The sequence below is a fragment of the Antechinus flavipes genome, chromosome 1 (genome assembly GCF_016432865.1).
Source record: "Antechinus flavipes isolate AdamAnt ecotype Samford, QLD, Australia chromosome 1, AdamAnt_v2, whole genome shotgun sequence".
NCBI lineage: Eukaryota > Metazoa > Chordata > Mammalia > Dasyuromorphia > Dasyuridae > Antechinus > Antechinus flavipes.
Window position 1 is genome coordinate 283,240,537 of NC_067398.1, and position 22,093 is coordinate 283,262,629.

The window sequence follows — 22,093 nt, forward strand, 5'->3', positions numbered from 1 at the left end:
TATCTTCAAAAAAAACTTCAAAAGTATAATCCAGCTCAAATCACCAAGGATCTCTATAACTCAGTTTTGAAATTGGCAAAATGGAAATAATGATCATTTACATTCTATCTCAAGAAGGTCTAGTGTAAAGAGAGTGCTTTACAACCTTAAAATACTATTAAAAATGTGAACAAAGTTATCATCATCATTTACATAGAAAAAAAATTTCAAACTACTCCCCTTCCAAGCTGCACAATAATTTAAAATACCATCCCCCAAAAGATTGAAATAATCTAATTAGCACTGTGAGAGAGCTATTATCAATTTCTCCCATGATGTCATAGTTCTACATTGACTCAGAATCTTTTTGCTGAGTGAATAGGGATGTGTTCCTAACAATGTTTCAAATGTGGTCCTTAATTTGGTTAACAAGGCAACTCTGAATATTTTTAAAAGTTCTCTTTCTTTCATGTTTGAGAAAAAGAAGATGAAAAATTGATTTTAAATAGGACAAACCTGAAGAAAAGGGTATTTTCCCTACCTCTCATCCCCAAGATATGCTTAAAACAAAAATTTTTAGAAAATAATATTTTTAAGTTTTAACTTTCATTCATAATAACTAGGCACAACACTCAATCTCACAGCAGGAATTCAGTAAATCTTCATTAACAATGAACATAGAGTGAGATTGGAAAACTCTGGCTATGGGGAACTTGGGCTAGAATCTTGTTCAGTTGTTTCAGTTCTGTCCAAGTTGTTTTTAGGCATGTGCAACTTCAGTTCCGTCCATTTCCTTCTGTGGCTCATTTCTCAGGTTGGAAAATTGGAGAAAACAGGTTTAAATGAAACAGGAGAAAATAGCAGTATGAGTCTGAGGCATGATTTGAACTTAGATTTTCCTGACTCTAGGTCTTGGATTTAATTCACTTAGCCATCTAGCGGCCCCTTTCTTATCAGCAAAATGGGGAAAATGATATTTGTAGTTCCTATCTCATAAGGCTGTTATGAGGAGTAAATTATATAATGTATGCAATGTGTTTTACAAATCTTAAAATGTTTCTATTGTCAGCTGTGATTATTACCTTTAAAATGAGGGGTTTGGACTAGATCTTGATTCCTTTCAATTAAATTCTGTGAAGCTATTGGTTCCATTTGCTTAATTTGTACAATCCACTGGAAAGTAGAAAAATTTGCTTCAAGTAAAGAAAATGATGATTTTGCCATACTAAAAAAGGAATTTATAATTAATGAAAGGTCAACAAAATGAACTACTTTAATGTACCTTAGGCATGAATCCTTCACTAAGCTAGTAGCATCCTCCCTCCCAACTTATTTTGTATATATTTGAATTTATTCATTTTGCATCTATGCTCAACATATTTGTGTGTATATATATGTGTGTGTGTGTGTGTGTGTGTGTGTGTGTGTGTGTGTGTATAGATATATGTTTATATCTATCTATCTATCTATATATTCATCTCTCCCACTGGAATTTAAGCTTCTTGTAAGTAGGAACTGTTTCATTCTTAGTACATGTCCCCAGTTGCCTGGTATATATACATGTTAATAGATTGGTAGAAGGGGAAGAGCCCAATTCCAATCTGAGGGCCAGCCATATTGTTTTTGCACATTCCATAGGGTTATAACTATTGTTTTCTGGAGTAAATCTTGACTGGACATTTAAAAAATTTTGGCACCAATTCTTTTGTGTATTACCATGCTTATACCTGTTAAAGTGTAAAAAGATTTACAATGATAGTGATCCCACAGAATTCAAGATCTCACTTGAAAAATAGTAAGGAGTCTCCTCCTTTAGAAAAGAAACTCCTTATTGGCAGGAATTGTGTCTTCTCCATAAAACAAACCATAGAATATAATACAATGGCACATTGAGAGTGAATGGTTAATAAATCTTGATGTCAATGAAGAAACCAATAGAAAAAAAAGACAATTTCTGGGTCAGATAGTTGAGATAATAATAACAGTATCCATCTCCATGGGTTGTTGTGAAGATCAAAGGAGATAATGTTTGTAAAACAAGTACCTGGCATATTGTAAGCACTATAAAAATGCTCATTATCATTGTTTTCTTTTGAAGCTATGAGATGAAGTGCTGTTTCAAATTCAAAGGTTTAAAAATGAGTATTGAAAGCTGCAAGGTAATTTTTAAAATTTTTAAATGTTTAGAATATAGCCAGAAGTCCATTTTTGGCTCTGGATTTTATGCTTCTAATTAGTAAGAGGTGATCAGATCTAGTTGACCTTAGTCTCACTATTTTGGACAGCTTTCTGCCAAGAAGAATGCCTTATCCTATCTTCCTGGTCCTTCTCCTGTCTCTCCCTGAACTTATTAGTTGAATCAATATCACCATTCAGAGAAAGGTTTATATCAAAGAACTGCCTTTTGGCTCTACTCTTCATCTTGGTGACTTTCCATACCTAAATATCCTTCCCAGGTCATCACTCACCTATATGAGGAAGACCTATAGTCTTCCTCAATTAGAATATAAGGTTCTTGAGAGTAAAGAATTTGTTTTGATTTTTGTATTTGTATCTCCAGGGCTTTGGACAATTAACAGTGTATAATAAGCATCTATAAATTATGGTTCATTCATTGCTTTATTTCTTGGTCTCAAGTTTTATTTCTTAAGTCATCATCACATGCCCTATAAATTCACCATACTTTCTGAAAGGAACTTCATATCAAACCATTAAAGAAGAGGTTCTTAACCTGGGGTGTGTGTGTGGGGAGGGGGTCTATTGGGTGTGTGTGTCTGGGTGTGGGTGTTTATGCACACAGATGACACAACACATTTGTGTGCATATATACATTTACATTTACACATATACATATACACACTTGTCTATAAACATTTTAATAACTATTTTAATGTAATTGATTTCCTTTGTATTTTACTTTATGCACTTAAAGAATCATTCTGAGAAAGGGTTCGTAGGCTTCACTGCATTTCCAAAGGGCATCCATGGTCCATGGAAAGGTTAAGAGCCTTTGCATTAAAGAAATTACTGTGTTAGTAAAAGTGGTCTTGATTTTTCTTTTTCAACTAGAGAATGGTGGACAGAGGGGAGAGGGAGAGAAAGGAGATTTTTGTTGACTGAAAAAAAAAAACCCTAAATCTATTTGGCTGCCACTTGTGATCAACTTAGCAATTCACTTTAACCTCTCTGAGTATAGTCTCCTCATCTGTAAAATGTAAGGATTAAATTTAGATTATCTCTAAGATCTCATTCAACTTAAAAAATTTCTGAATCTATTCTTTTAAGTTTTTAAAAAATTCAACTTAGTTTTATTTTCAAGTTCACAGTCTCTCCCTTCCTTTTTCCCATCAGCCCCCCACTGAGAAAGCAAGAAAAACAAAATCTATTATAAACATGTAGCCAACCAAAATAAAATTCACAAATTGGTCACATACGAAAAAAACTTAATCAGCATCTGAGTCTAACATTTATCTATCTAGAGGTGGAAGCTTATTTTGTTATTGAGTCATCTGGAATTGTGATTGGCCACTGCTGATCACTTTGGTGATTGGCCACTGCTGACCACTTTTGTGGTTCATCACTGGATCAGATGTCCTAAGTCTTTTATGATTGCCTGAATCCATTCTTCATAAAAGCAAACCAGAACACATTTTTATAGTGCACTTTGTATTAAGATAATCACAAAAGCTTAATGTGTATAGTTGTGCTAGTCACTGTATGTTTAATAGTTTAGGCTGGTATATTTTAGAAATTCTAAAATAGAGAAGCTTATGTGCTTCCTTTCTGATGGTTTTTCCAAATTTCAGAGAAGGATGATAACTGACTTTTTTGAATAATCTGGGTTTCTTCCTTGGAGAGTTGATTCTTTCCTTTGAAAAATTCTTTATTCCTGCCTTCCCCCACCCGCCCTCCCTTCCTCTTCCCTAATTTAAAAGGAGATACTGTAACATTCTTATATTAGTGCTCCTGATTCACCTGCCTTGTCTTTTGCAATAATAATTCAGGGCCTTGTGTACATAACATAACATAACACTCATAACATAAAAAAATGGCACCATCCATCTTTGAATGTGCTGTACCCTACTTTGAGGGTGCAGTTCCTTCTCAGGTACAATGTATGTACAAGTAAATACTATTTCTTATCTGGCCACTCAAACATAGGAAATTTGATGTGGAAATAGCAATTTGTTACTCAAAGTGGGGGGAAGTAGTACCTTTTTGGTTTAAGTAACTCAAAAAATAAAATTTTGCAGATCTGCAACTGATTTGCAATAATGGCCTTTCTCAGCAGAAGATTGTCACTAGGAAACAAACTCTGCTGCAATCAAAAGATGTAGATATAAATGAAATTGAATTCAAGCTCTCTTTTCTTCCTGAGGCATTTGGGGTTAAGTGACTTGCCCAGGGACACACCAGGAAGTGTTAAGTGTCTGAGGCCAGATAGGAATTCAGGTCCTCCAGATTTCAGGGCTGGTGCTCCATCTACTGCACCACTTAGCTGGTTTTAAAGGCTTTTAAAGATCATGAATTTAAGCATGAATTAGAATGAGACCATTGGAGAGACGGAGCATCTTGGTCTTGGTTCCTCCCTCCCTCTAATGACCTTCAAGATTAATGATAGTAATTACCTGATTGATCCAATTCCAACTTTCCAACTACTTAGTTTTCTTTAAACTGAATTGAGGCATCCAATTTAAGGGACTCCTGAAATTGGGATTGAGGGAGAAGGGGAGGATAAAATGCAACAACATTTTTGAGATCCCAGGAAGATTATTTAACCTTCAAGAAGAGGTTAATGGTTACTAATTAGAACGAAGTGGCTGGAAAAGATGAGGCATCTTGGTTTGGCCCTCTCCCTCTCTCTCTTTCCCCTGGACAAATCCTTCTTTGCCCAAGGCTCCACATACTCACATCTCCGTCTGCTGGCCTCTGGTCATCACAGTCCCTGGTCGGGCTAATGTCCTGCCGCATGACCCAAATGGGCTCTTTTGGCTCATCTGGCGTATAAGGCGAACGGATGGTCCTAGTTTTCACCTCCTCGATGGCTTCCTTAATGTCTTTGATGGCCAGGGAGATAGCATCCCTCTTCTCCTTGCTGTAACGCTGCCCCACCTCACCTGTGAGGGTAGCGGGCCCAGGTCCCACGGGGGCGGGCTGCCCAGGGCTTCCCAGCTCATCTGCGTTTCCACAGCCGCCTTCCGGGCTGGGCACCCTGTCCAAGTTCTGTTCCGCCTCAGGCATGTCCTCGGCGACTTTGTCGAGGCTCTGGGAGCTCATGCTCTGTTTCACCTCGGCTACAATCTGATCGATATCCTCCTCCTGCTCATAGCTATCCATTCGCGGGTAGGGAGCAAATTCCGCCTCCTTCTCGGGGCTATCAGACTCTCCATCGGAGCGCTCGTCATAGTGGTGGAGGCGCGCCCCAAGTGCCTCCTTGCGGTAGTTGTCCACCTCCTCGCGCTCACGTTCGTACAGTCGCAGACCATCACGGCTGTCAAGTTCAGCAGTATCCCCAATCTCCTCGTACACGTGCTCCTGCAGCCCCGCATAGTCTGCGTAAGGCTCCGCGTAGGGTTCGTCCTCGCTGTGGTGGAAAAGCCGATGAGTATAGACATATCCCGAGTAGGCGGCGTTCATGGCCTCTTCATGCTCTAGCGAATGGAAGTGCAGGTGGTTGGGCAGGCTCCGGTGATGAGAGGCCTCGGCGTGCTCAGCTTCAGCGTTCTCTGTGTACTCCTCGGCCTCGGGCCGGTATTGCACGGCATAGGCGCTCTCGTCCTCGTTCTCCTGGCCCCGCTCCGGGTCATAGCCGTCCTCACCCGAAGCGGCGATAACGTCTCCTTCAGCAGTGTCGGTGTGGTTGTGGAAGCCGCTTTCCGTGCTGGCCGAGCGGGCCAGGGAACCCCCTCGGTCCTCCTCTTCCAGCCCCTGGACGGGTTGGGGACTGCGTGTTCCTTGGACAGGGCCATGAGGGTATGGAGTTGCATGCTGCAGCTGCAGCCGCTGCTCCTCCTCCGCTTCAGGATGCTCCAAATCAGCCTCCACAGATTCATTCACTTCTACAGATTCTCCACTTCCTGGCTCATCAATCACCTCCACATCTGGCAGTCCTTCCACGTGGCTCATGGTGGAGAGGAGGGAGAGCTCGGGAAGGGGATGTCTGCCCGCTTATTCCACTCTCATCTTTATTGCTATGTCTGGAAAGGAGGAGGGAAGAGAAAATAGTGGGTACAAAATCGGAATTAAGAGCCAAGTACCAGTGGGTATACAACAACAACAAACAACAACAACAACAAAAAAAAACTTTTAGTATCTTGGTTACAAGGTGTGTGTGTGGGAAGTGCGTATTTGCTATTCCCCCTTGTGCCTAGTACAGTATCCAGAACACAATAAATGTTTTTGGAAAATGAATTGAATTGTTGATGTATTCTTTAACTAGCTCCCAGTACAGCATTCATTTGTCTTTTTTAATATACTTATTTTATTGTACATTTTCTGCCTCTATCTGGGTTCAGTTGATTTCCCAGAACCACTTATTGACAAGATAATATCTGAAATAGGTGTTTGGGGAGAAAAAAATCACATGCAATCTCTGTCACTGAATCTTCCTTCCTGAGGTTTTTCTGAAGTTAATAATTTTTTATGAAAATATGGCCACAATCCCATGAGTGGAAAAATAACCAGGACAAGGAAAGAAAAGATGAAAGAGGTGAATTCCTTTATAAAAGCTGCTATACAAGACTCGCATCTCCATGGTTTTTATCTTTAAACTCATATTTTGAAAGAAATCAAGTACTAGGCTGGGTTCAAGTTACGATGAACAACCAACTGAATTTGTCTTGAAACTTGTGTTCAGAGAACCCAGATGTGAGTCTTAATTGCAAAGATTAATTATCAGTATACCTTTGGGTGAATAATATAAAGTACTGGTGAATGGGACTAGGTGACGATTTTTCAAAAAGATTTTGGGGTGGAATAGGTCAGACTTAGACCCAAGTTTCAGGAAGTCACATGACCCCTAAGAAGTAGGTAGGATTTGTTGCTCATTGGTCAATGGTTACTTCTTTTTCAATCCATCCAATGAATTTAAAAATCAACAGGAAGGGGGAGGGGGTTGTACTTGAATCTTTTCTGCTTATATAATCCATTTTGTTTGTTTCCGCAGTGAGCCACACATCATGTTGTACTGTCCAGTTTACTGTGTTTGGCCCTCTTCTTGCAAGTTCTAAATAAATGCTTTGTATCTGGAGATGCCTTGGAGTAATCAGTTGGATAAGCGGAGTCTAGCACCATATCCCTCACAGACTATCGGGGATACTCCAGGATCTGTGACTTCCCAGAGAGATGGCTGGGGGTTCTGATATGAGGCAGACATCAGGTTGAGTTTTCTCTAACTGTCCTCAAGATCAGACTCTCAGACTCCCTCTCTGTTCACAGTATGGGCCCAAGACCGAGGCACTTGATAAAAACAGAAAGCAGAAGTAAAATTTCTGAAGAAACCTAAGGGCAAGAGGATAGTCAGGTAACTTGTGCAAGCATAATCCAGGGGAAACACTGTGTGAACACTGCCAGTGCCCTTGGGCTGAATGGGACCCTGAAGTCATTAAGGCTTGGTGATCTAAGGAAAGGAGTGGCTCCTAGTAACATAGAAGGAACTCCTGATAAACGGCACAGAACAGGGGTGCTCTGGGTGATTTCTGGATGAGGGTGACCTCATCAGGCATGGGGATCCACTTTGAGAAGTTGATTTTGTAATTTACAGGATCATAAATCATTAAATTGGAGCTACTCTCCCCAGAAGGGAAGGGGGGAAGGAGCAGTCCAAAATCAAATCCTTGAAGCAAAAATCTAAAATAGTACCAGGCAGTGCACTTGATGAGATATTTCTGTTTTGTGTGGGGAAGGGATGGTCCTCCATGTAATTTTTGTCTGTGTCTGCATCTTTGTGCAGAATGTCTGTACCATGTCTGTTCTGTGAGTTAGATTTTGTTACCTGTGTGTGGAATAGAGATATAAGGTGAAGAATTTACAGGAATATGTGAATTCTTTTTCTGTATTTTATTTTCATTAATTCTGTGTTTCCCATATGATCTGTATAATATGTGCAGGCCCATATGTACTTGAGCTTTGGCTAGCTATATCTGAAGCCTCTAGAAATCAGGTGACTTGGCAGAAACAAAAACCTTCCATTCCAATCTCTCCAGATAGCAACAACCAATGCTCTTTTACTTGTGATGTAATCTCTTGTATAAAAGCTGTATATCTTTACTACTTCTTTAGTGCTCCTACCACGAGCTTTCTCTTTCCCTTATCTTGTGACAAAACAGCTCATCCTCTGGAGGTATAATAAAGGACCTTTCTGCTTTCTATTTTGAGTGATCTCTAAGTAGTCATCTTGGGTACATCCCAACATCTACATCCCACATACCTGGAAAGATTTAAAATGCATCCAGCAAGAAAACAAACAAACTTCTGTGCTATAGTTAGAATACTGACTTTTTCCTGTGACCCACCTCTGGCCAAGCTGGGGGTTACAGAAATAAAGTTTGCTAATTTTTGAGAGCAATGTTTGGGGAATTTGGCAATTGGTAATTTCAAGATTGCAAAAGTGCTTAGCATAAAACACATGCTATATAAGTGTTAATTTCTTTACTGGATTTGTTTCACATTTGATAACTTTATATAAGTTTTTAGATGAGACCAACATACAATGCCAATATTGAAATAAATGATTTTTTGTGTGTGTCTAAAGTAATTTGGAAGCAAATTCAACTAAATTAAAGCCTCACTCAGGACGAGGGAGATAATGCATAGAGTAAAGAGATTTTCTTTCTCTTTCTTCCTCCTTCTCCCATTCCCTGACTGCAGCAGGGATGCATGGACAAAGGGGTGAGAGGGAGAGAAAGAAAATATACTCACTCAATTCAGTGAAATTTGTTATTTGAAATAATATAGTAAAAGCAATTTTAAAGGAGCTCTAATCAAAGCCCACTGAAGGGCTATAATTGTAATCTCTTTGCACTGAAGATTTAATAATTTTAGGTATTATTAAATACCCTTTAATATTTAAAAGGCTGCTTTTAAAATCTTGCAGCAAACAGTCTAGTTTGCATTATTATGCACTTAGTCTTTTCTGATTCACAGAGAAAAGAGAAAAAGATTTGTGTAGACTGGCAAAAACAACAAAAAAGTAAAGGTTTCTTTCTAAAATTATAGAACTGAAATTTAACTTGTAACTAAAAGTTTGGACCAAACAAACATACAAGACCCAAACCTTATCTGGATCAGATTTCCACTTAAAAAAACCTAGAGACCTAAGAGTATGCAGCTCTGAATTGGGGGGGAGTATTTTCTTCTAGAATTCCTCTTAAATTGTAAATTTCTTAGATTTCTTAAAACTACCTTGTAAATAAGATTGTTATCCCTGAGAAATAACTTATTTGAGTTACATAGATCCCACTGAAGGAATGAGTTTATTGATAATCTACAACTTTGTTAAGTAGGAACAATTTCTAATGATTGGATTTTACACTAGGAGTGTTGAGCTTAAGGCCACCTCCTTAGATAGCAAGATGAGTTATAAAATCATATAAAATTTATATGATGAATCTCTTACTTACTTGAAATTACATGAAACAATCACTATTAACTAGTATGTGCTAGAATTGTGAATTTGTTTACTAAGATCTTAGAAATTTGTGTGCAAATATTGAAACATTATTATTGGAAATTTAAATCTGTGTTTAAACAAGATTCTCTTTGATAACTTACTCGACCTAATGAGGTCACATATTTGCATTAGATGTTCTGTTGCCTTCTTTGCAATTTTAAAGTTTTGTTTTATGAAGTTAAGATTGTAAAACAAAAGTAATGTAACTAATGTGTATCACATTATAACCTTTTTACAGAATATGAAATTTCCATACAAGAAAGAAAATAATGTCACAATGTGGTTATCACTTCTGAAAAAACTTTTGATTAATTTTTTTTTTGATAAGTTATCTGGAATTGGGAATTGAAAATTGCACGATTTCATGATTTTACTTTGGATTAGTTGGAATATGAGGGAATAATTATGGGATGTCCTGACTTGAGGTCTTTCTCCCTAATCTTTTACAGAACAGGGGAAGTATCCAAGAAAACAGCCTCTGCCCTGGACCCCCTTCAGGTTAAATGAGATTCCTTTAACATTATTTGCTTCTATTGTTTAACAGAATGGCTTATGTTTTTAAAATGCTAATAATTGAATATTTGGTTGTTGTTTTTTATAAGTTTATGGTTGCTTTAAGTCAAAGTTATTTTTGATACTGTAGCAAAGATTCTACTGCTTGGCAATGCAAGAAACTTTTAAGAGGTTGTTAGAACCGTAAGTTCCCTGAAAATGATTATTTTTACCAAGGTCTCCATCTGTCTTAAGCATAATTATTTAATATTTAAATGCATAATAGTTTCCTTGTTTAATGAATATGATAACAAATATGATCTATAGCTTTTTTGAAGTACCTAGAACAGAATTTTAACCTGCTATCCCTGCACTAGTTTTGACTGTGTCTTGCAAAAATATATGACAGGTTATGCACAATGGTTTGTAAGTTGTTGTTTGTTGGAATCCTTATGAAGTGTTAAGTCATTAGAATTGATAAGAGACAATAATTATCTAATTTAGCATGGTTCAGTATGATTGATTTGATCCTACAAGGAGATGTTATGGGCCAGAACTTGAAACAAGATACTAAGTGGAATTGATGGAAGCAATGCTTGTGTGCTTGGGTTTGCACCTTTAAGAGTTTACAAATTAGAGGTCACACATTAGAGCTCACACATTGGAGTTCACAAGTTCAGGAGATATACAAAGTTAACTTTGTAACTTTGTGAATTCACACCTCCCAAAATCCCACTCTCAGAAGAGGAGTCTACCTTTTACACCAAGCATAAATAGAGCTTCAGTAAGTCAGTCAGTCACAGTCAGTTCAGAAGAAGCCATGAGTTGGAGTTGAGCTAGAAGCAGAAGCTGCTAGAGGCAAAAGATTGGCAACAAGAGCTCTTGGAACCAGAGAAAGCTCAAGTGAGTTCAGTTAAGGAGATTGACAAGCTAGAGACTACAGTCAAAGCTGCAAGAGCTCTTGGAACCAAGGAGGGAGAGAAGCCTCTAAGAAAGCTAACTGGGCCCAAGGAAAGAGATAAGAGATAAGACTTGGAAGGAGAAAATAAACGTTTGGATTTTATCAGCTGGCTGTATTTGAAGTGATTATTGCTCTGAACTGAAACTAAGGCTGCCTCCAGAAACCTTCCCAAGAAATTTGCTCTCACAGAGAACCATTATATTATATAAAAAGAAGAACACCATAATTGTGTGTGTGTGTGTGTGTGTGTGTGTGTGTCTCTATATATATATATATAGACCCACAGCCTCTGATTGGTGAAACTTGCCTTTGAGATGAAATCTCTTGGGACTATAACTAATATTGTTTTGAGTTTCAAATTTGGGTATGATTGTCTGATGGGGCATTAAATCAGTAACTCACCATTTGGGAGAAAGGGCATAAGTTACTCAGAGGGATGCCTTCTTGAATTGGTTACAGATGGATGTCTTATTTGGACAAGAGTTGGGAGGACGATCTTGGTCTTTGCTTGGTCCTTCTGACCCATTTTCCCAGTTCTGTTTCTTTGTTTCCCACCTGATTACTCTTGAGTCTGGCTATGAGGTGTAATTATTGCTGCATGATTGCTTGTCAAACAGCTAAGTATGCTTTATTTGTCATATATGTGCTCTTAGGCTGAAGCCCTGAAGGATCATTTTTTAAAAAAATAACTTTTTATTGACAGAGCCCATGCCTGGGTAATCTTTTTTTTACAATATTATCCCTTGCACTCACGTCTGTTCCGATTTTTCTCCTCCCTCCCTTTGCCTCCTCCCCCAGATGGCAAGCAGTCCTATACAAGTTAAATATGTCGTAGTGTAAGGGATAATTTTTAACACTATTATAATCATGTCCCTGCTTTTTCCTTTTATAGCAAATTTCTATAATCAGAGCAAGTTGTCATTAGAAGCCATGAGCACAATATAAGTATGTAGATAATATCTTGATGTGCATTCCAACCCAAGATGCTTCTCAGGCTGCTGTCATAAAAACCCTTAACTTTCTGGCTTTCTTTGTCTGAAAAAGAAAGTTTCTTTGTCTGAAGGTCCACTTTGCCTATTAGTCTGTTAAGTCTTTGGGCCATGAATTAATTCCCATCTCCCTTTTGCTCACTGGGGAGAGAGGAAGCAGATAATCTTGCCACTCTCTAAACCTTTTTCTTTTTTCTTTTTTTAATAACTTTTTATTGACAGAACCCATGCCAAGGTAATTTTTTACAGCATTATCCCTTGCACTCACTTCTGTTCCGATTTTTCCCCTCCCTCCCTTCACTCCCTCCCCCAGATGGCAAGCAGTCCTTTACATGCTAAACCTTTTTCTAAGAAACAGCTGCATACTTTCCTAGGTACAGGTGAATTTTATTGAATTTGGATACCTAACTTTTGTTATTGTCAAGCCCCTTTATGATTCTATTCAAGGCCCTGATCAGGCCAAGGTTTTTTAAGACCTTGAAAGCTCCCCCAGCCTTAGCCCTACCTTAAAACCTTTTACTACTTCTCAAATAAACTTGGGTGTCTTTGGGGTGACCCTCCCGCCTGAGAATAGTGGCTGCCATAGTCTTTCTAATTAGGGAAGCCTCTAAGCTCACTGTAGGCTAATTATTGGAGATTCTAATTCTCCACCAGGTTCAGAGCATTTTTGCCTATACCAGAACTTTAGAATTGGGGAAAAGAATAATATGCCTTTCATGTTTTGCATGCTCATGGGGGCTATATGGGGAAAAGGGGCTTTATATATTTATTTATTTAGACAGCCAAACATTGCCCATTAAATATGCAAGGGAACAATTAATGCAAGCTGTCCTGGGGATTTAGAGAGGTTTGTTATGTTTTATAAATGACAACAGAAGAGGGATTCACTTCAGACCATGTTATGGGCCAGAACTCTGAACTTGAAACAAAGGATTCTTACAAGGTACTAAATCAGTGGAATTGATAGAGACAATAGTTATCTAATTTAGCATGGTTCAATATGATTGATTTAATCCTATAAGGAGATGTTATGCGCCAGAACTTAAAACACGGTACTAAGTGGAATTGAGGAGACAATGGTTAAATCCAGTTTAGCATTGATTTAATCCTACAACAAATAACGGTTTCCTAGTGATATAATGATTGTTGTATACTTAGTGTGGGGCATATAAGCAAGAAGCTCTCAAGGCCAGAAAGACAAGTGCACTAGAAGCTCTCAGAGGCTGAGACAGATTCATTCCATCTTCTACTTTTGTTGTGGCTGGAAGCTGAAGCAGAAACCCTTGGAAGTCAGGGAGATTCAGAAGCCAGAGAAGGCAGGCAGGAGCTCAAGCTCTTGGAACCAAGGCCAGACTGAAAGGCTCTGCAGATAGCTGCCCAGTCTGGGGAAGGAGATAATAAAGGATCTGGACTATAAGAAAGCTAACCGGGCTGCAGGAAAGGAGACAAGACTTGGAAAGGGACAATAAAGGATTTAGACTTTAACCCCTGGCTGCACTTGTGGTGATTACCGAACTGAAAGGAAGGCTGCCTCCACAGACCCCAAGAAAACCCCAACAAGAGAATATTACATTTAAGAGAGAATATTACAAGGCCAAGCGAAACAGGCTTATGGATTTAGCTGTCTGTTTGCCTCGATCATGGCACCTTTAATTCCCCAACTCCCTACTCCTATACTCCTTTGCTAAAGAAAAGTGGTAGGTACATCCTTTTTCCTTCTGAGTGATTTCAAACATGTTTAAGTCAACTTCTAATCCCAGAAGCAAACTTCTCTTTGGCCTACACCAAGCTACTCATTTGGAAAATAAATGCTCTCCAGTCCCTTGAGAAATCTATTTTTACTGGTCACAAACAATTAAACCCCCTATCCTGAAGTCTATCAGGAGGAAGGATTGGCAGATGAATTTTGCTCTCTGGCAGGGGCTTCAAACTGCTTTTGAGTTTTGTTAACATCTATACTGATTGGGTAAAAGCCCTCTCTTGTAAGACTGAAAAGACTCTAGAGTTTTTGCTAAAGAAGATCATACTCATTTTAAGGCCACATTGCCCTTACTCCTTTGAGGAAACAAAAGCAGGAATTTGGGGAAAATGTTTTTTTGGTATTTATTCTAGGAAAAGCTGTCTGGATGAGAGACATTCATGCTAGCCTCATCCCTCCTCCTGCCCCAGTCTTCCTCTGAGGGGGTTCCTGGTTACTGTCCCTACTAACCATTATACTAACTTCATTTTTGTTTATTCTTTTTTAAAAAATTTGGTCCTTGCATTTTAAATCTACTTGTCTGTTTCCTAGAAGTGGAAGGTTTAATCCCTACATATGTTTGTATTGATATTTGATTTGGAAGAAATGCCTTATACCCAAGAGGTGCATGTTTCACTTTTAAAAGGAAATATGCTTGCTTCATTTCATTATATAGCTAATTTCTGTTTTCGCTTTTGTCTATTAAAAAACCCTACAATTTCTTATTTTTAATATATGTTTTTCTTTTTAAAATTTTTTTATTATAGCTTTTTATTTACAAGATAAATGCATGGGTAATTTTTCAGCATTGAGAGTTGCAAAACCTTTTGTCCCAATTTTTCCCTTCCTTCCCCCCATCCCCTTCCCCAGATGGCAGGTTGACCAATACATGTTAAATATGTTAAAGTATATGTTAAATACATATATATGTATACATGTCCATATAGTTATTTTGCTGCACAAGAAGAATCAGACTTTGAAATAGTGTACAATTAACTTGTGAAGGAAATCAAAATACAGGCAGACAAAAATAGAGGGATTGGGAATTTTATGTAGTGGTTCACACTCATTTCCCAGAGTTCTTTTGCTGGGTGTTTTTTTGTTTGTTTGTTTTTGTTTGTTTGTTTGTGTCATCTCATTGTTGAATAGGGCCATGTCCATCAGAATTGATCATCATATAGTATTGTTGAAGTATATATTGATCTTTTAGTCCTGCTCATTTCACTCAGCATCAGTTTATGTAAGTCTCTCCAGGCCTTTCTGAAATCATCCTGCTGGTCATTTCTTACAGAACAATAATATTCCATAACATTAATATACCACAATTTATTCAGCCATTTTTCAATTGAGGGGCATCCACTCTGTTTCCAGTTTCTGGCTACTACAAAGAGGGCTGCCACAAACATTCTTGCACATACAGATCCTTTTCCCTTCTTTAAGATCTCTTTGGGATATAAGCCCAGTAGTAATACTACTGGATCAAAGAGGATGCACAGTTTGATAACTTTTTGAGCATAGTTCCAAATCGCTCTCTAGAATGGCTGGATGTGTTCACAATTCCACCAACAATGTATCAGTGTCCCAGTTTTCCCATATTCCCTCCAACATTCCGCATTATCTTTCCCTGTCATTCTAGCCAGTCTGACAGGTGTGTAGTGGTATCTCAGAGTTGTCTTAATTTGCATTTCTCCGATTAATAATGACTTGGAGCATCTTTTCATATGACTAGAAATAATTTCAATTTCTTCATCTAAGAATTGTCTGTTCATATTCTTTGATCATTTATCAATTTGGAGAATGGCTTGATTTCTTATAAATTAGAGTCAATTCTCTATATATTTTGGAAATGAGGCATTTATCAGAACCTTTGACTAAAAATGTTTTCCCAGTTTATTGCTTTCCTTCTAATCTTGTCTGCATTAGTTTTGTTTGTACAAAAACTTTTCAATTTGATATAATCAAATTTTTCTATTTTGTGATCAATAATGATTTCTAGTTCTTCTTTGGTCATCAATTCCTTCCTCCTCCACAGATCTGAGAGGTAAACTATCCTATGTTCTTCTAATTTATTTATAATGTCATTCTTTATGCCTCATGAACCCATTTTGACCTTATCTTGATGTACGGTTTTAAGTGTGGGTCAATGCCTAGTTTCTGCCATACTAATTTTCAATTTTCCCAGCAGTTTTTGTCAAACAGTGAATTCTTATCCCCAAAACTGGGGTCTTTGGGTTTATCAAACACTAGATTATTAAAGTTATTGATTGTTTTGTCCTTTGAACCTAACCTATTCCACTGATCTACTAGTCTATTTCTTAGATAATATCAAATGGTTTTGGTAACTGCTGCTCTATAATATAATTTTAAATCTGATACAGCTAAGCTACCTTCATTTGATTTTTTTCCCATTAATTCCCTTGAAATTCTTCACCTTTTGTTTTTCCATATGAATTTTGTTATTTTTTCTAGGTCATTAAAATAGTTTTTTGGACGTCTAATTGGTATAGTGCTAAACAAATAGATTAGTTTAGGTAGTATTGTCATCTTTATTATATTTGCTCGCCCTATCCAAGAGCATTTAATATTTTTCCAATTGGTTAGATCAGACTTAATTTGTGTGAAAAGTGTTTTATCGTTTTGCTCATAAAGTTTCTGATTTTCCCTTGGCAGATAGATTCCTAAGTATTTTATACTATCAGTAGTTAAATTAAATGGAATTTCTCTATGTAACTCGGACTGTTGGATTTTGTTAGTGATATATAAGAATGCTAATGATTTATGTGGGTTTATTTTGTATCCTGCAACTTTGCTAAAGTTGTGGATTATTTCTAATAACTTTTTAGTAGAATCTCTGGGGTTCTCTAAGTATACCATCATATCATCAGCAAAGAGTGATAATTTGGTTTCCTCATTGCCTACTCTAATTCCTTTAATCTCTTTCTCAACTCTTATTGCCAAAGCTAGTATTTCTAATACTATATTTAATAGTAACGGTGATAGTGGGCAACCTTGTTTCACTCCTGCTCTTATTGGGAATGGTTGCAGTTTTTCCCCATTACATATGATGCTTACTGATGGTTTTAAATAAATACTGCTGATTATTTTAAGGAAAAGTCCATTTATTACTATACTCTCAAGAGTTTTTAATAGGAATGGATGTTGGATTTTATCAAATGCTTTTTCTGCATCTATTGAGATGATCGTATGGTTTTTGTTCATTTGGTTATTAATATGGTCAATTATATTGATAGTTTTCCTAATATTGAACCAGCCCTGCATTCCTCGTATAAATCCTACTTGATTGTGGTGTATTATCCTGGGGATGATTTTCTGTAGTCTTATTTAATATCTTATTTAAGATTTTAGATCAATATTCATTAGGGAGATTGGTTTATGATTTTCTTTCTCTGTTTTCAACCTACCTGGTTTAGGTATCAGTACCATGGACATGTGGGTTTTATGGAATAGCTATTCACTGTATTGTGATTCTTAAGTTTTGAAGGAAATGAGAATGAAGGTGATTTAGGAGAGACTAGAAGAAAAATTTGCAAGTGAAGAAAGTTTGGGTGGGGTAGGGAGAAATGAGATCTTTTGTCTTCAAAAGTGAAGATTAAATTCACCTTCTTCCCTTCAACTGCTTTCTGCTATTTTAGCAATGGAGCTTGTTTAAGGCATGTAGCTGAGAGAAGAGTTAGATTGGAAAAGAAAGAGCAAAGTTTTTAATGGAAGGATTTCTGCGTGGGAAAAATGAGTGGGGAACATGAGGGAATTTTTTGGCCACGGGTGCAGTTTAGCTGACCTTCCCTCCCCCCCTGCCTCATTGGAGATGGAATGGGGGGAAGAGGAGCCATGTGGAATCCTCTCCTTTCCCCTCCCCCCAAGGGTGTTCCAGCTTTTCTTTTTTATCAAGTTATAGACACCTGGAGGAGTAAACTGTGATTTAAATTAATTGATTAAATATTTGTTTCTTTTGATATGTAATGGTTTCCTAGGTTAAGGAATATGGTTATAAATGTGATCCATACTTTGAGGGCTATTTCTAAAAGTTTATTGTTTTTAAGAACCTCTTGGATTCTTTTATGTGGTATTAGGATATTCTGTATAGTATATTCTATGTAAGTTTTAATCAAGCATATTGGGTTATCTTGAGGTCATTTAAAGGGCCACTGAAAATAATATTTTTTTTTCCTTTGTCCTTTGGAAAATGTTTCTGTTATGGACAATATGCAATTTGGGATATTTGTCTATGTACTGGGTATTTTTATAGCAAACTGTTTGTTTATATGTATAATGTTCACTTATGAAACTGTCTACTTAAATATGAACTTACCGAGACAAATTTCTTACTGTTATCAATATAAGGTTATAGTAAATATCTGTTTAGGATTTATCTGAAACTTTGCTTAATGGGATTTGTTATCGGAAGTAAAATTTCTTGGGCTTATAGTTAATGTTATTATACCTTCTGACAGTAAGTGGGACAATTAACTGGAGTAAAAGTGAATTAAATTTATTTTATCCTGTATGTGCTGGAGGTTGAGTTTTAACTGCTTATGTTATGTTATAGTTATGTCGCTGCATTTTTTCCTCCTGAGACTGATCAGAGACAATGTGATCATTGTTAGAGAATAACAGAATTGTTATTAGAAAATAAGAATTGTTAATGCAATTCAATTATGTCATACCTTGCTATTTTCAGTCTGATTGTATGTAATCGTTGTATCCTAAATACTTAGGCAAATGAGTATTTACCCTGGTCATCTATCTGTTACTTAATATTTGTGTCTGTGGATATTCAGGTTTTTAAAGGTTTCTAAATAATGAGAGGACAATTAGCAAAGTGAGATGTAACTGCTCTTTATTTGGGATTATATTGCCTATCCTGTGAAGCAAACTCATCTCTTCACATAAGAAGCTGCTGGCTCTTCACATTTTGCAGCAGTCTAGTGAACTAAGTCTTTCTATCTCAGACTGTTCTAACCTTTATTTGTTAGATTTGTGTGGTTTTTTTTTTTTTTTTTGTTCTAGATTTTGGACAAATTATAGACTATTGAACTGTTTCTGGGACATGGATCAGCCCATCTGAAGCTTTGGTAGCTGTCAGTATGGCCACACCCACCCCCTGCATGGACTAAGAGCCTCTGCCCATATCTCAGCCTGAAGCAATTTTTGAATGAGACCATCAACCCTGCTCCTAGTGTACTTTGGACTGATATGGGGGAATTTGGGAACACTGATTGGGACATCTATTACTGTATGTTTAAGATTTGGGATAAAATTTGTTAAAACTGTACTAGCCTATTATGTATAGGAATTTTGATTCACTCTTGGGATTTATATATGTGGCATGGTTATTTGATAATTTCTTTTTGTGAGAAAAAAAGGAAGAGATAAAAAATTGGAGAAACTGGTGTATTTTTCTCAAAATACTGACAGAATGGAAATCCTATTCACTTTTGCCTTAGGCACTTCTCCCCACCCTCTATCTCACTAGTTCAGATTGAATTGGAAGTCCTTAAATTTACTGGCCTATGATTTGCTGGATATGCTTTAACTTTGAAATACCTTATTCTGTTGGAATTGCCCTGGCAGACTTAGTTTTGGGGATTATTTTTTAGAAACAACCAGAAATCAGACACCTGTCTTGGGACTGGCAGTCTCTCTGATCTGTTTCTCCACTCCTGTAACCCCAGTTCCTTAATTAGTATTTCAGCAGTTTAGTATCAGGCCTCTAATAGTTCGGGGTTGCCTGCCTTGCTCTAACTATGCATACACTGCTCAGAAATCTGGATCATTGTAGCAGCTCCTGTTCTATTGAGAGGGGACAGGTGGAGCTGCTCCAGGGGGGGAACCCTTTGGAGTACCTGACAGACTTGGGGTGCCCTTCTTAGGATGGGCAGCAGGACTGTCTTGAGCAGGGCTATTTCCTATATAAGCAGAAGCTGAGTTAAATGTACAAATGACCACAGACCTAACTCACAGTGAACTGTCCATCTCAAACTGGATTCTCTGGCTGAGATACTCTAGAACTGCAGAGGACCTGACGTGACAGGGAACCTTTGTATTGCTGATTAAGTCTGGCGTTATCAGGGAGAGACTTGTCCTTGCCATAAATCCTTGCATTTTTCTAGTTTTATTTTGGTTTATTTGCTTTGTATAGGGTTGGTCAAAATTATGGTGCTAAGATCTCCAGATACCGAGAAGAAGGTGATTCAATGATTTGAATATTCAGAAGAGAGAGAGTGTGGAATATTGTTTTCTTTTATTGTCCTGACTCAATTTCCCTAACTGTTCTGCCTCAGTTCCTAATTGTTCTGCAACACCATCCCTCCCCTCCTAATCATGATTATCCAGATAAGGAGAAAGATTTTCCATCTTAGACATCATCAGAATGTTGGTTACATCTCCCCATTCTGTAATCTCAATTTATCAGATGTCCCCCATGCCTCCCCCCACCCTGTCAGAACCAGATTGTTAGTCCCGTGTCCCTGCTTTCAGTGCTCTGACTCCACCCCTGCCTCTGTCTTCCTGAGCCACATGTGTGTGTATGTGTGTGTATATATATATATATATATATATATATATATATATATATGTCACTGAGAACTCACATTGTTTGCTGGATTCTTGGAGACGATAATCTCATTCAGCTCTGGGACCAAACCATGTATCCATTTGGTCCCATGTATCCATTTGGTTACAGTATCCATGTAACCATGGTCCATGGTCCATTTGGTCCCATTTGGTCTCTCCCTTTCAAATAAATTGTTTAAAAAAAAAACTCTCTAATCTCTATCTTGCATCAGTTTCTCTGGCATTGTGTTCTCACAAACTATTTATATATTTTCAGGGGGAAAAATAGGCTTGACGTCTTCTGTCTGCAATTTCACAAGGGTAAATTAGAACATTTTTGTGTCTCATTTTGGCCTACTGAAATCCAATTTGATTCAACAGCTATTTATTAAGTGACTACTACGCTATTAGAGCACTGGACCTGGAGTTAGAAAGATCTACGTTTAAATCTGACCTCACACACTTACTACCTGTGTGATGCTGGGCAAATCAGTTACAACTATTTGCCTAGTTCCTCATCTGTAAATAAGCTGGAGAAAGAAATGCAAACCATTCTAGTATTCATTTTACTGAGTTTCCTCTATAAGGAAAAAATGAAGTTTTAATTTTAGTTCACATTTTAAGTAAAAATAACTTATGCTTTCCATGTCTGAAGTTATAGACTGTCCTCAATAGTAGCAAATAAAGTACATATTTTAGAAAGTAAGTGAACAGAGGCCAAATGCTCATAGGAAAATTTCTAGCAACGCAATTGACAAATTGCAAGTTAAGCTAATTTAGGCAAAAATATCTTTTTTTAAACTATATTCAATCTCTATGGTTCTTTCTTTTTTTTTTAGGTGGGGGGAGAAGGCGAGAGTATCTCTTTAACTTTGTCAATAGGAAAGCTGGATTCAGCTAATTTTTTTCCCCAGGTTACTAGTGTTTGCTTCAATTAAATCAGTCTGCTCTGAAGCCACCTGGTGGAGATAAGAAGTGAGTACAGGGAACAAGGATTTGAAAATCAGACTCTAAATAACATGTCATTCTGCAGACTTTCGGGGAACACGATGAAGCAAAAATCATTGATTGCATTAACTTAGGAAATTAGCAATATACAACTGCTTTTTAGATTCTGCCATATAACATGATCATGCTCTCCCCAAGATATCAATGGATGTTGGTATGGCATAGCTGAAGAGTACTGGGTTTGGAATAATAAGATAGGGTCTGATCTAGATTCCATTGTTTTCAACCTGTGTGACATTGGGCAAGTTAGTTTACCTCTCTGAGTCTCAGTCTTTTTATTTCTTTTTCCCCCCATAACATAGTATAATAAAAACAAGATAATTGCATATGAAATTGCAAATCTATTATGTATGATTTGTTATTCCTTTTAAATATATAATAGTTATCTTGTAAATTTCTTTTGTCAGACCCTGGATTAGACTTGGAAAAATTGAAGTTTAAAAAATTGAGTTTAAAAAGAAAACTTTAAACCTTGAGGGTCTGATTCCCCTTCACATACCATAGCAACACAATGAAGAATAGAAGAGAAAAATAATATCCAGGTGCTTGCCTCTCTGATTTCATCCCTGTCCAAAAATTACCATGGAAAGGACAATCTTGTGTCCTGCAGTTATGCTCTCATTATAGCCCCTGTCTATCCAAGAATGGTCCTACTCCCCTGTCTGACAGGGCCTTAGCCACAG

At 37.4% G+C, this 22,093-nt stretch overlaps 1 protein-coding gene across 6 annotated transcripts in view; it reads right to left on the minus strand.

Annotated features, from left to right (window-relative positions):
* The window catches only part of APBA1 (amyloid beta precursor protein binding family A member 1), a 246,286-nt gene that overhangs the window by 69,166 nt on the left and 155,027 nt on the right, over nt 1-22,093 (minus strand). For all 6 annotated transcript variants that reach the window (XM_051961900.1, XM_051961927.1, XM_051961937.1 and 3 more), the window contains one exon: nt 4,891-6,176. In XM_051961900.1, the coding sequence (XP_051817860.1) occupies nt 4,891-6,105 (1,215 nt within the window). In that variant the 5' untranslated portion in view covers nt 6,106-6,176. The remainder of the gene's footprint in view (nt 1-4,890; nt 6,177-22,093) is intronic.